The sequence below is a fragment of the Phocoena sinus genome, chromosome 13 (genome assembly GCF_008692025.1).
Source record: "Phocoena sinus isolate mPhoSin1 chromosome 13, mPhoSin1.pri, whole genome shotgun sequence".
Lineage (NCBI taxonomy): Eukaryota > Metazoa > Chordata > Mammalia > Artiodactyla > Phocoenidae > Phocoena > Phocoena sinus.
In genome coordinates, this window is record NC_045775.1 from 18,396,452 (window position 1) to 18,410,747 (window position 14,296).

A 14,296-nucleotide genomic window follows, 5' to 3' on the forward strand; every position below is an offset into this window, starting at 1 on the left:
ATTCAGTTTTTCTCCTTGTTGGTTTATCACCTCTAACTATTTGCTACACTACTGCTAGCCCTATATAAACATCAAGGAATATTCCCTCTCTTTCTCCGGCCTCAGGTAGTTTCCTCACACATATGTGCTGACCAGTATTCAGCTAAAGACTGGAAGAGGCTCTTCTGCAGATCTCCAGAGTGCTCTCTCTGTGCAGCTTTCTCCTTCCTGGTACTCTGCCCTGAGAACTTGATCCACCTTGGCCTCCTTACATTCCCAGCAATTCAGGGAGACTTCCAGGTTCTGCCTGGCTTCTTCTTTCCCGTACCACAGTCTGGAAGCTATCCAGGCAACTACAGTGCTCAACGTGTTAGTTTCCCATCCTTCACAGATCATTTCCATCGTTTCCTGATATCCAACGTCTTCAAAATTGTTTTTTCAAATATTTTGTTCAGTTTTTTTTCTCCATTGTTTCAGGCAGAAGGGGAAATTCAGTCCCTTTTACTCCATCTTGGCCAGAATCAGAAGTCTCCTGATATTTTAAAACATTCTTTGAAAACCAAATTTTAATGGTTATGTAACAATCCAAAGAAAGATGAACCTTAATTTTTCAAAATTATTGCTCTATTGTTGGAAGTTGAAAGTTCCTTCAAATTTTAACCACTACAAACAAAAAACTATAATGAACATCCTTAGAAGGAGCTATGCTTTCAAGCTGATATTTGTAGCCCAAGCAGCTTTCTGCCACTGGCTTTCCATTTCAGCTTGAAAAAAAGCTAAAAAAAGAGGTAAAATTAAATATAAAGGTCATGTATCCAGCACATTATACTCTAAAATAACTCAGTGATCTTTATGTTTTTTTTTAAACACATGCTTCCCACCCACATTCCATCCCCAATTAAAGGGGGGAAAGAATGAATGAATGAATGAAGAAAAGAATTCCATAAAAATTTCCCACTGATCTGAAGGACAAGGAATTTATTCTAAAGAGCATCTGTGGGGACTTCCCTGGTGGCAAAGTGGTTAAGAATCCGCCTGCCAATGAGAAGCCCGTGCACCGCAACGAAGAGTAGCCCCCGCTCACCGCAACTAGACAAAGTCCATGCTCAGCAACAAACACCCGATACAGCCAAAAAAAAAAAAAAAAAAATTTAATAACAAGAAGTTTTTTAAAAAATAAATAAATAAACAATAAAGAACATCTGTGGGAATCCCCTGGCAGTCCAGTGGTTAGGACTCCATGCTTTCACTGCTTAGGGCCCAGGTTCAACCCTTGGTCAGGGAAATGAGATCCCACAAGCCACACAGAGCAGCCTAAATAAATAGCATCTGCATCTGACAAGGTAATGCTTTTTAAATATGCCTATCATTACAATTCTTTTTAATCATTCTTAGCTTCGAACAGTGCCTAAGTTTATACATAGAATAGAAGTATAAGCTCACAGATTAAAATGAAAAGATATGTCCATATCTTGGATCTTCATCTTTTTTGAGGGGTAGGGGAGTCATCCTGGATCTTATAAGCTTGTGATAAAGGTGGAAAAGTATACATACAATTTTGTATGTAGTCGTTCAGAGACCCTCTCGTGGCCACCAGACTTAAATTCCTTGCTTTAAAATTATGCATGAATAATAGCTACATATTTACCACCAGTTCTTTTATTTCGTCTCATATGTTAAAATCTTAAGATTCTCCAAATCCATGAAATTTAAAAGTAACATAAGCATAGCAGAAAAACCCCATACATACTCACTTTGAAGTTAAGACAGATCACAATCCATTCAGTTGTGCCATGTAATATTTGTGGGTTTGTACACAAATTACATAACCTCTCTGAGACCCAATCTCCTTATATCTATAAAATAAAGATATTGCCACCTAGTTTTGCCTTCAATAAAAAGTAATGGCTATTAGAATAAATTGATAAGTATTAATAAAATTAATACAAGCACTACTTTTATGAAGGTATTTCAATGTGTCTATGTTTCTTTTGTATTTTGATGAACAGAAGTATATTAGCTGGGTTTTTTTCAACAAAATTATTAAGAAAGATTAATAATATATATATATTTATTATTATTATTATTATTATTTTTTTTTTTTTTTTTTTGCGGTACGCGGGCCTCTCACTGCTGTGGCCTCTCCCGTTGCAGAGCACAGGCTCCAGACGCGCAGGCTCAGCAGCCATGGCTCACGGGCCCAGCCGCTCCGCGGCATGTGGGATCCTCCTGGACCAGGGCACGAACCCGTGTTCCCTGCATCGGCAGGCAGACTCTCAACCACTGCGCCACCAGGGAAGCCCAATAATATTTTTTTAAAAACTGATTTTTATGGGATGATTTTTCATCCTAAATCATTTCATAAATAAGAAATTTTACTGTATTTACTGGTTCATATCTGCATTATGTTATTATGTCTCCATTTTATAATTTCTATGTACTCTGAGACTCCTTCAGTTAGTATCTAAGAAGAGGACATTCATAAAATTTACTCACTGGTCACATTTATTAAGAATATGCTCCATACAAGATGTCTATACAGATCCTGTTCTCAATCAGCTTAGAGTCTAAAATACAGGATAAGGATATGTAAATAAGTAATCACTCCAGGAAATAAAAGAAAGGAATAAGTGTCTCAGAAAAGTTACATAGTGTTATGATTCCAAGACAAAGGGATTACTTGTAACTGGAAGGAAATCGGAAAAAACTTTCATGAGCATAGCATTTAATATTCCTTGAAGGATAAGTGGGATTTTAAAAGATAAGCATGGTTTTAAAAGTGATGCACTAGGTTTTCCTGTATATAACTTACATCTCAACAAAACTGATTTAGAAAGAAAGAATGAAAAAAAGAAAGAATGAATGAATGTACACACTCTCAGCAGAGGCAACACATTTAACAAAGGTACTGGAAGTACCAACAGTAAGACTGAGACTTAAATTGAGAATTGGGACCCATATTCCCTTGAGGAGGGTTCCTTCTAGGCTCCCCTCTCTTTTCATTCTGTATACTGCCTATGTGATATCATTCACCCCTATACACTTATGACTCCAATCAGGTCTTTTACTCAAACTTCTATCTCTGAACCCCCATATACAACTACTATACAATGTCTGCATTTTATCTGGGTGTACCAGAGGTAACTTACATTAACACATCCAAAATTAAACTTAGCATACTGCCCATAAACCTGTTCCTCCATTGGTTTACTTGTCAGATTCCTAACACCCAGACCACAAAAACTCAGATGTCATTCTAGATTTCTGTCAGTCATACATAATTGGTTAGTCACTAAGCCCCCTATGTTCAATCTATGCTGCCATATCAAGTGAATCTTTTTTTTTTTTTGGCCACGCCATGCAGTTTGTGGGATCTTAGTTCCCTGACCAGGGATTGAACCTGGGCCCCAGCAGTGAACACGCTGAGTCATAACCACTGGACTGCCAGGGAATTCCCCACAAGTGAAAATCTTAATTGGTCTTCTAACCTCCATCTCATCATTCCCTTGACCTTTGATACTGCCTATAATACTATACTCTTAAATGCAAATCAAATCAAATCATTTTCTGTCTCAAAACCAACCAGTGGCCCCTTATCATCTAGAGAATTAACTCTGAAATCCTTACACAGGATCAAATGAAGATAGGGAACTTAGTATGACATTTATTTATCTGCAGGACTCCCCGCTAAGAAGCCTTTAGGCATCTCTCAGGCCAGAGCTGCATATCTCCAGCACTGAACACAATTTACACACAGAAAATATTTCATAAATGGATGTTCAGTAAACGGAGATTCAGTGAGTGGAGAAGTGAGTGAATTTCTCACTACTCCTCCACAGACACTCTACTTTCCAGCCATATTCTTTTTTTTTATACCTTTGTACACTACTTTTCTCAGCCTAAAATGAATGCCCTTTTTAATCTTGTTCGTCTCCAGTGTCTTCACCTCTGTGATCTACTCACACTGTACATATATCTAATACACACCTTATGAAACTACATTACAATCGTCTGCTGCTGCCTCAAGACAAAATTCAAAATCGCCACCTCTATGCTATCTCTACACCTTAATAATCTATTACAATTACCAATAGTTAGATATCTGTCATTCCTATAAAACAGTGAGTTTCTAGATAGGAAGGACTGTGGCTTATTTATTAACTGTTATGGGCTGAACTGTGTTATTCCCCAAAATTCATATGTTGAGACTATAACCCCCAATATCTCAGAATGTTACTGTATTTGGAGTAGACTTTAAAGAAGTAATCAAGGTAAAAGAAGGTCATAAGAGTAGGCCCTAATCTAATGTGACTTGTGTACTTAAAAGGAGAGGAAATTTGGACACACACAAGAGACACCAAGGGTGCATGGACACAAAGAAAAGACCATGTGAGGACACAGCAAGAAGGCAGCCTCCGAAAACAAAGGAAAGAGGCTTCAGAAGAAACCAAATCTGCCGACACCTTGATTTTGGACTTTTAGCCTCCAGAACTATGGGTAAATCAATTTCTGTTGTTTAAACCACGCAGTCTGTGGTATTTTGTTAAGGAAGCCCTAGCAAATTAATACTATAACGTATAGCATAAGGTCTGTCACATAGTAATTATTCAATATGTATTACTGATTTGAATATCTCCATCTCAAGAGGCAAGGACTGTCACAGTACTCTAAGCACTCAGCTCAGTAACAGCACATGATACTTACAAATACTAATAGAAAATATGAATGAGTTTGACTGAAGCATAGCCCATAGAGGGCTCCAAAAGCTGAATCTGTGAGCTTTATTCCTAAACAACTGGTGCAAAACAGAAGACTTTGAGAACACTACAAGACTAGGGCTGAAATTTCATCAAAATTAGCTAAATGAGGGTATGTCTGTGAATGCACTCGAGGGCTGGGGGGGGCATGTGGTACAAGACAAAGAATGGGGAACAGTTAAACATAAAATATATCACATATTTATAAGATAGTAATTAGGATCAAATATCTGATACTAGTCACATTAAGAATCTACAAACTAAAATTCTTCTGGCTAACATATTTAATTTTTGTCCACTTTATCCTCAAGGGAGAATCTGGGTAAACACTTAGGCAACATGTACAGCTTCCAGAATGTTGGCTTTTGTCTTCTATGTACATGCTAGTTTTTTTCCCCAAATGGCCAAGTGTTCTGCAAAACAGAACACTGTAAGCTTTCAAATACTCATGGGAGCTTGTAAAAGTAATACAACATTCATGTAATTTCCACTTGCTAAACAACAGACCCTGAGGTTATTTTCCTAATACATAACAAGTTGTTCTGTTGCTAAGAAGAAAAAAAGGGCTCTTGACTGAAGATATGAAAAAATCTGAACAGAGCCGAAATCATGCTTTTGAATTATATGACACTTTTTGCATGTAAAACAGTGAAGAAATGAAGTTACAAGTGTATCATGTCAACTCTAACTGTGAGACAGAGCCATATTCTTTGATTATACACCTGCATTCTGTAGTAAAAGGTTATTATGCACCAGAAATCATTGCTCCTTTCATAAAAGCAGTATTATTTCAATGTGGTTATAATTAAGTTACATGGGGCAGGGTTGGGGGAGAATCTGGATTGATCCTTTCTACTGGCTTTTTCTAACTGCTCAAATTCATTTTTCACTATCAGTCCCTAGATTTGTTCCAAAATAGGATTAAATTTTAAATGTGGTCCAGGGAATATACTAATAAGTACAAAGGGTCATTCTAAAGCAAATATGTAGGTACCCACTAAGGAAACAATTTATAAAAAATTAAAGCATAATTTAAATAATAATGATAACAAGAATAAATATATGAATGACTAATCTTTACGGAATACTTCTCACATCTCAGGCACTATGCTAAGGGCCTAACATATTCAAGTTGAACCACATGAAAATGGCAATTTCATAAGGTTTAACCTAATACATTTTCTCATCTAATCCTTACAACTACCCAGTGACAAGAGTACTATAATTATCCCCATTTGCAGATAAGGGAACTAAAATTTAGAGGACTTAACTTGATCAAGTTAAAGAACTAGGAAATAAAACTGGGACTGAAACCCATGTGTACATCCAAAGCCCAGGCTCTCCTTATCTACTGCATAGTTTCAGTAACCTCTATGTCTTGAAAAACTAACAGGATGAGAGTGTAGGCACTCAAGTACTCTCACACACTGCTCAAGGCCGCTATATAGACACTTGTGCAACTGTACCTTCACCAAGAACGCAGCAAGGGAATCAAAGGAGACTGACATCCAGCCCATTCTTTACTAACCAAACTGTGGCCCTGTTGCTGATGCCATCTACACTGAAAAGGAGATTCTCTCAGTCCCACAAAACTGCTATATTGGTTAACAAGTGACCCTGATGCTGCTAGAAGATTTTTTAAATTGTGAGAAAATTTTAACAACACAGTTTAAAAGCCTTAAGAGAGATTATTATACAATCTTTAATCCAGAAATTTCACTTTAAGGAATTTATCTTTAGGAAATAATTAAGGATATACATAAAACTTATGCCATATTCATCAGTGTTATAGTAGAGAAAAAAGCTAAAAAATCTAATATGTCCAACAATAGGGTAGTAGCTACTATAATACATCCATATGATAAAAATTATGTGGTAAAAACACATTAACTCATAACCTTTTCACAAAATATTACATGAATGAAAATGTTTACAAGAGTTATATTTTAGTAAAAATATTATTCATATATGTATTTCATATATAATATCTGTGCATGTGTGTGTGGCAGAGAGAGAGAGGGAGGGAGGGAGAGAGGGAAAGAAAAAGAGAGAAAACACTAGGTAACAGGATTATAGTTTGCTTTAATTTTCTTTGTTTTTATCCTCATAAATTTTTCTATATGATATACAGTGAAAAGTAAAAAAAAAAAAAAAAAAAAACCTAAACAACAACAAGATATAAATGTCCTGATGCAAAGCTTAAAAACTGTTAGATACCAAGAGTAGCTATACAAAAGTTCATTCTGCCTCTTCACTTGGAATTAAAGTATGCAATTTACTGTGGTCTAAACTAAGACAAGAAATACTTAACTTCATGTAGAAATGAGAAATCCAAGTCATTCTAACAGGTGGCCTGAGTTAAGAACCACTGCCCATAAATACAGACATAAAGCAGAAACTGAATTCTGAATATCTTTAGATAACTGAAAGTTTGCATTAATTTTTTAAAAATAAAAAGCATCTTGGGCTTCCCTGGTGGCGCAGTGGTTGAGAGTCTGCCTGCCGATGCAGGGGACGTGGTTCGTGCCCCGGTCTGGGAAGATCCCACATGCCATGGGGCGGCTAGGCCCGTGAGCCACTGCCACTGAGCCTGCGTGTCTGGAGCCTGTGCTCCGCAACGGGAGAGGCCGCAACAGTGAGAGGTCCCCGTACCGAAGAAAAAAAAAAGGAGAAGAAAAAAAAAAAAAGCATCTTACTTGTACATCATCTGTTGAAGAAACAGAATTCTCAACAGAGTGAGAAATAGAGTAATGACCCCTGCCAGCTGGGAAAGGGCCTGGCACTATCAGCCAGGCCTTGGTGTATTCATATGAAATATAAAAACAATTTTAGGGACTTCCCTGGTGGTCCAGGGGTTAAGAATCTGCCTTCCAATGCAGGGACGCAGGTTCCATCCCTGGTCGGGGTACTGAGATCTCACATGCCTTAGGGCATCTAATCCCACGTGCCGCAACTACTGAGCCCGCACACTCTGAAGCCCATGTGCCACAACTAGAGAGAAGCCCGCACAAGGCAACGAAGATCCTGTGTGCTGCAATTAAGACGCGACACAGCAAAATAAATAATTTTTAAAAATGAAAAATAAAAAAAAAAACATAAACAATTTTACAGAACACCACTCTGTGACCATGATGGATCAAGATAAAAACAAGACCACTCCATAATCATGTCTGAACACAGACAAAAGTATGAACACTGTCCTAACCACAAAAATAACCAAATATAATCCTATCCTGGGTAAGAAGAATGACTGCCGCTTCTTTACCAATCACAACTTTAGCCTTGCTCCATTCTTCTTGCCTTCCAGGTTCTTAAAATACCTAGTGCCCAAATTATTCCCACTTCCTAAGAGCATCTAATCCACTGCAAAGCCCTACTTCCTTAAACCCTCCCCAAAATCACTTAATGCTAGCTCAAATCCTATATGGCTCTCCATGATATACATTCTCCTTTATTACAGTGTATCAATAAATTCATCTTGTTTAACTACAGATTATTCCTGGAGGTCTCCCCTGGAGGGCATTAACAGAGTTGGGACTACAGATTTGAGTACAGGGTGGGATTAAGAGTAAAATAATAAAATTATATAAAAATACATGCAGTCTATAGAACAGATAACATCTACCTAAAGGGGGTCTTTTGATAAGTAAACTTATCCACAATAAGTTTCCACAAATTCGAAATTACCAGTGTTTATCAGCACTGGTAATGTTGACTAAATAAATAAATCTTAAATCCTCAACTATTCAGTTTTCCATTTTACCTGAAAAAAATAAGAATCTAAGTATAGAAAGTGAAAGGTAAATCAAGAAACTAAACCCTGAACACAATATTAGAATAATAAAATCCTCTAAATATATTATCTAATAATAAATGAATTAGCAAATATTATATATAGGATGGATAAACAACAAGGTCCTACTGTATAGCACAGGGAACGACACTCAACATCTTGTGATAAACCATAATGGAAAAGAATATGAAAAAGAATATATATATATGTATAACTGAGTCATTTTGCTGTACAGCAGAAATTAAACACAACATTGTAAATCAACTATACATCAATAAAATCTTTTAAAAAAGAATAAAATCCTCTAATTTAAATATATTTAGTAATTTAACAAATGAATTTAATAATTAAATATTTAAGTATATTATTAGTTCCTCATCAAGAAGTTGCTAAATACAGTAATATGTCATTAAGATTAATTTATCTATGTGAAATATAGGCAAGCTTTATATAAATTTTAAACTATCTTCTCATTGATCACCAAAGTCAACCTTGCCCAGTGCATCCTTACCTCCTGGGTCCTTATCTGGATTGTACTCTAAAGCATTGCTACAGATGAGGTCAATATCTTTCAGGAAATCCTTAGCAGTCAGGTAATTATGCTTATCAATTTTAGTGATTACTGTTGATAAATCCATTGGTTCCTTGATTACTTCAAGATAATCTGAAACCTAAAACAGGATATTTTAATGAAAATTACTTCTGATATTTCATATAATCTACTCATAAAAACATAAAACAAAACCATACAGTTATTTTAAAATTAAATCTAGATATCTAGGAAATAATTACAGATAAGGATAAAATTATAGAGCAATTTATGCCACTAAAGATACTATGTCATACTTTCCATGAAAAGCTTCAGTTTCAAGTCACATCTAAATCAACTCTGAAAAGTTTCTCATCTTGAAATATGAAACAAACTGTCAGCTTTTTTTTTTTTTTAAATCCTTTGGATACACCTGAGAAGAAAATGTATTGGTAAAAATACCCAATAAGGGCTTCCCTGGTGGCGCAGTGGTTGGGAGTCCGCCTGCCGATGCAGGGGACGCGGGTTCGTGCCCCGGTCTGGGAAGATCCCACATGCCGCGGAGCGGCTGGGCCCGTGAGCCATGGCCGCTGAGCCTGCGCGTCCGGAGCCTGTCCTCCGCAACGGGAGAGGCCACAACAGTGAGAGGCCCGCGTAACGCAAAAAAAAAAAAAAAAAAAAAAAAAAAAAATACCCAATAAGCATCAATAAATGTTACCTCAAGAAAAGAATTTTTTAAGGAAAATAAAAAGAAACAGATTTTTTTTTCTTATTAGAGATGTTCTCGGGTAAATCTCTTTAAAATCTCTAAACAAAAAAATTATCTGTCTTTTTCAGTTTTCCAGGATGAATCGTTTCATGGAAAGAGTTTTCTGCTCCTTTGGATTCATTACAAACATTCTGAGTCAACTGTATAACAAAAGTAAGTATTGGGCTTCCCTGGTGGCGCAGTGGTTGAGAGTCTGCCTGCCGGTGCAGGGGACACGGGTTCGTGCCCCGGTCCGGGAGGATCCCACATGCCGCGGAGCGGCTGTGCCCGTGAGCCATGGCCGCTGAGCCTGCGCTCCACAACGGGAGAGGCCACAACAGTGAGAGGCCCGCGTACCACAAAAAAAAAAAAAAAAAAAAAAAAAAAAAAAAAAAGTAAGTATTGCTTTCATGACTAGAAAAAATTTACTGGCCTTGTCCCTAAATATAAACAAATCTACAAGCAAAAAATACATTTTGCTCAGTGTGATTTTCTGGAGGATAACCCAAAATAGAGATATTGGTCATGACTGCCCAATAAATTGTATGTTTTGTATCATTTGACCAATAAGAAAGCTCTTCCAACCTATATATCCACAGGTATACCTTGTTTTATTTGCACTTGCCTTTACTGCGCTTTGCAGATATTGCATTTTTTTGGAAATTGAAGGTTTGTGGCAACCCTGTGTTGTCAGATAATGGTTAGCATTTTTTAGCAATAAAGTATTTTTTAATTAAGGTATGTACATTTTTTGTAGACATAATACCATTGTATACTTAAAGAAGACTACAGTATAGTGTCCACATAACTTTTATATACACTGGGAAACCAAAGAATTCATGTGACTCACTTTATTGCAATATTCACTTTACTGCAGTAGTCTAGAACTGAACCCACAATATCTCCAAGATGTGTATGACTGTATTGTCTTCCTTAATGCAAATCTCAAATCAAGTAATTAGGTCTGACATAAACACAGTCTTAGAAATGTCTAATTAGTCCGGGACCAAATTCTGGGAATAGGGTAATTTCTGTTCTATGAAACTAAAGGCTAATTTTCTCCATTGCAGATGGCACTGATGCTTTTTGGGGATTTTTTTTTTTTTGGCCTCGGCATGTGGGATCTTGCCCAGCCAGGGATCAAACTCATGCCCCCTGCATTGGGAGCATGGAGCCTTAACCACTGGACCACCAGTGCAGTCCACTGATGCCTTTTTAAAAATTTACATACTGAATATATATTCATATGAATAAATACACATATATGCATATACAAAAACATATGCACATATATATACATACATATTATTTATATGTTTTTAAATTTTTAGGTAGATGTGTGTGCATGTTTTATTTTTCATTCTCTAGGAGCTAAAAAGCCAGCCAATCTCCTTATAGGGGAGACAGTGGAGCTATACTCAACAAGGAACAGTTCAGAAGGTATTAGTTGGATCCTTGGCTCTGACAATTGACATGTATTGTGTACACGTGGAAAACATTTTATAAACTTTTGCACTATAAAAATTTATATTACTAAAGACCATAAAATTTTAGCACCTATGCTTATTTAAATTCAACACTTATTTTCTAAACTTTTGTTTCCTCTGCAATTTGCTTTGGAATTTGATAAAGTTTTTAGACATTTCAAATTCATTATTTTAATACAAGTTTTTGTGTTTTAGGTTATCAAAATGTTATCTTAGTTTCCCCTCTCTATCTGTCCCAGAGACCCTTAAGTTTTCAGCCTTAAAAGTAAACAAAGAAGCAGTAGCAAAATTAACCTGAAAAAGAAAAAAAGGAAAAAGAGAAAACATCACCCTAAAATTAAAGTTTTAACTGACCAACATCTTCTATCCCCTCCCACTGCCTTACCATCATTTATAAAACTTTCAGTCTATCACAGATGGCATTTGAAATCTGACAATCTCTTCTGGTTAGACAGAAAAAGTTTTCCTGGACAAAGTCAAAACTGGTTCACTCCCAGCATAGGAGGCTGACTTGGGGGCAAGTCCTTATCAATTAAGTGTCAGAGTTCTCATACCCAATTTGAAATAAAAATTTATAACAATCTTTAAAGTGGGCTGATGGTTTTAAGACTTTCTGAAAATACCACGAGGGAAAAAATATGCTTCACAAATATAAAATATGTATATTAATTGCAAGAGCAAATAGGCAAGTCCTGTTATTCCAGGAGAAAAAGATTGACAGCTGTGCTACAAAGAATGTGGACTTCGAATTTTAAGAAACATTGAGTGCTGGCTGCGTCACTTGCCAATAAGCCTCAGTTTCTTCAACTGCAACATAATAATGAGGTTGTGGGGCTGCTGAAAGGATCAAATGGCTAAAACTGTGTATTGTGGATAAACATACAACTAAAATTAAACACAGTCCCTTTATTCCCAAAAAGGGGAGGTGGGGGGAATAGATATTTTCAGGTTTTCCAAGGGGAAAAAACATAATGCTAGTTCACAGGCATAGATGAGGTAATGATTCCAAAGGAATCTGCTCTGATCCAAGAGTACAGATTTCACAACGAGGACACAACATTAAACTCTGCATCACTTCATAATTCAAATGTAAAAAAAGATGAAGAAAAAAATTAAAACTAAAAACACCAAAGCTGTTCAAACATGGAGTCTGAACTATAAGAAGAATGCCAGTAAAGACTGTATTATGTGCATCCACACACTATATTATCCCAGGATAAAACAAAACAAAATAAAATTTATTCTACAGTATTACAGTAGATTCCAAATGGAAAATTTCTTTTCTCATCATCACAAACCATGCTCCCACAAGGACACAAAACAATACACATAGAAAGTGAGAAATTTTCCACTCGGAGCAGAGAAAATTCTTGGAGAGAAAAATAACAGGCTGTGCTTATAACCTCATACAGCATCTTAGTCACAGACATTTCCAAAATATGAAAGACAAATTTCAGGTTTCTTAGCTACCTCTTTCAGTAAGGTATACACAATTTGGGAAATGCCAATTTTAATTGTTATTGATTGGTTAATACCAATATTCTTTTGGAGAGCAGGATTTATCCTGGAATAAAAATAGTCTAGTATGGACATTTCACTAAAGTAACTTTTAATCCTCTTCTTAAATGAAGAGTAGGAGATCACAAAGATCAATACTAATCAAGAGGACATATACAAATTGTCATTAATTTCATCCAAAAGTCACCAGATGTTTGCTGATGACACTGGTAGTTATCACATGGATTAAAATTTTACAGGCTAGGGGTAATATTCATCCATGCCTTTGTTTTTTTCCTTCCAAAAAAAGATGTCAACATTTTTTTCTTTTAGCCAGTTCAACTTCACTGTTTGCACACTACTGAAACAAGACCTCTTCAATATCCACCGGTTTGCTGAAGATGTTAAAGCGTTTATCTGTGGCCAGCCTCTTGGTTACATCCCTGAGAAACAACCGCAACTCTCTTAAAGTATTTTCCTCCTGGTCCTCCATCCGAATTTTTTCTGATTCTGATAATTGACGAGGTGGAGAAGGTAGTGCAAGTGGAAGAACTTCCATAGCACAAAGACCTAAAGAAAGTAGAAGAAAATGTTAAGATTCCAACATGGCAGGGTCAGGACCTCAATTACTTTTCTGACACTCTCTCAAAATGTTTTTTTAAGAAAAGGAGAATTCCAAATACATGTGAACCATGTGAATTCAGCAGGTAAAAATTTGAATGGAAACCAGAAGTACATTAGGGAATAGCTTTACTTTTATAAAATAACTTACAACAGGACGTCTTTAAAGCACAAATGATATGATTTTAAATAATTTGATTCTGAGATATTATTTACATACAACTTTAAGAAAAAGATTTCAAATCAACATAAATATCTTCAGGTGAAGTACTTGTATACTGATTTGCTGAAGTCAACCTTATTTAAAGACTGTTGCCTTATATGCATGAAATTTAAATGGGCAAAGAATAATTCTTTGATCCTTCCCATTCCCAAAGACTTCTAATTTTAGACAAGTCTCCTACCCTCATATTCTTACTACAACACAGTTGGGATAGTAAATGGCACCTGCAGGGAGTGGAAAAAAAAAAAGTAGTAACTAAAAAAAGAATCCCAAAGACATGAAGAAGATGGAAAACCCAGGCTTAAGTGTGATATATGAAATCTATGGTATTCACTATCTACTGTAAAACAAACAAAACATCTTCTTAGAAGGTAAAGTATTAACTTGCCTAACCATAATGCTCTCTAATTCCTTAAAAGATTTTCCTGATATCACACTGAAGCTCAGGATTAAAATCTTAAGTATTCTCGCCAATTTCTCAATAGCCGCTAAGATGAAAAATGAAAGTCAACAGGAGCAACTCAAAAAGAAAAAGAATTATGTTCAGCCTTAACATAGAAAATTCAGATCTACGGGACTAAAATATGACTAGGAACATGCAAGATACTTTATTAAAATGAATCATTTTAATAATGAAATATTTTAAATGCTGTTATTTAGAT

At 36.0% G+C, this 14,296-nt stretch overlaps 1 protein-coding gene across 3 annotated transcripts in view; it reads right to left on the reverse strand.

The window, feature by feature from the left end:
- ATAD2B (ATPase family AAA domain containing 2B) overlaps nt 1-14,296 on the reverse strand; it is a 155,962-nt gene that overhangs the window by 31,075 nt on the left and 110,591 nt on the right. For 2 of the 3 annotated variants that reach the window (XM_032652569.1, XM_032652571.1), the window contains exons 21-22: nt 13,164-13,360; nt 9,041-9,200 (exon numbers count right to left, since the gene is read on the reverse strand). In XM_032652569.1, the coding sequence (XP_032508460.1) occupies nt 9,041-9,200; nt 13,164-13,360 (357 nt within the window). The remainder of the gene's footprint in view (nt 1-9,040; nt 9,201-13,163; nt 13,361-14,296) is intronic. The other variant, XM_032652570.1, reaches the window with a different exon arrangement.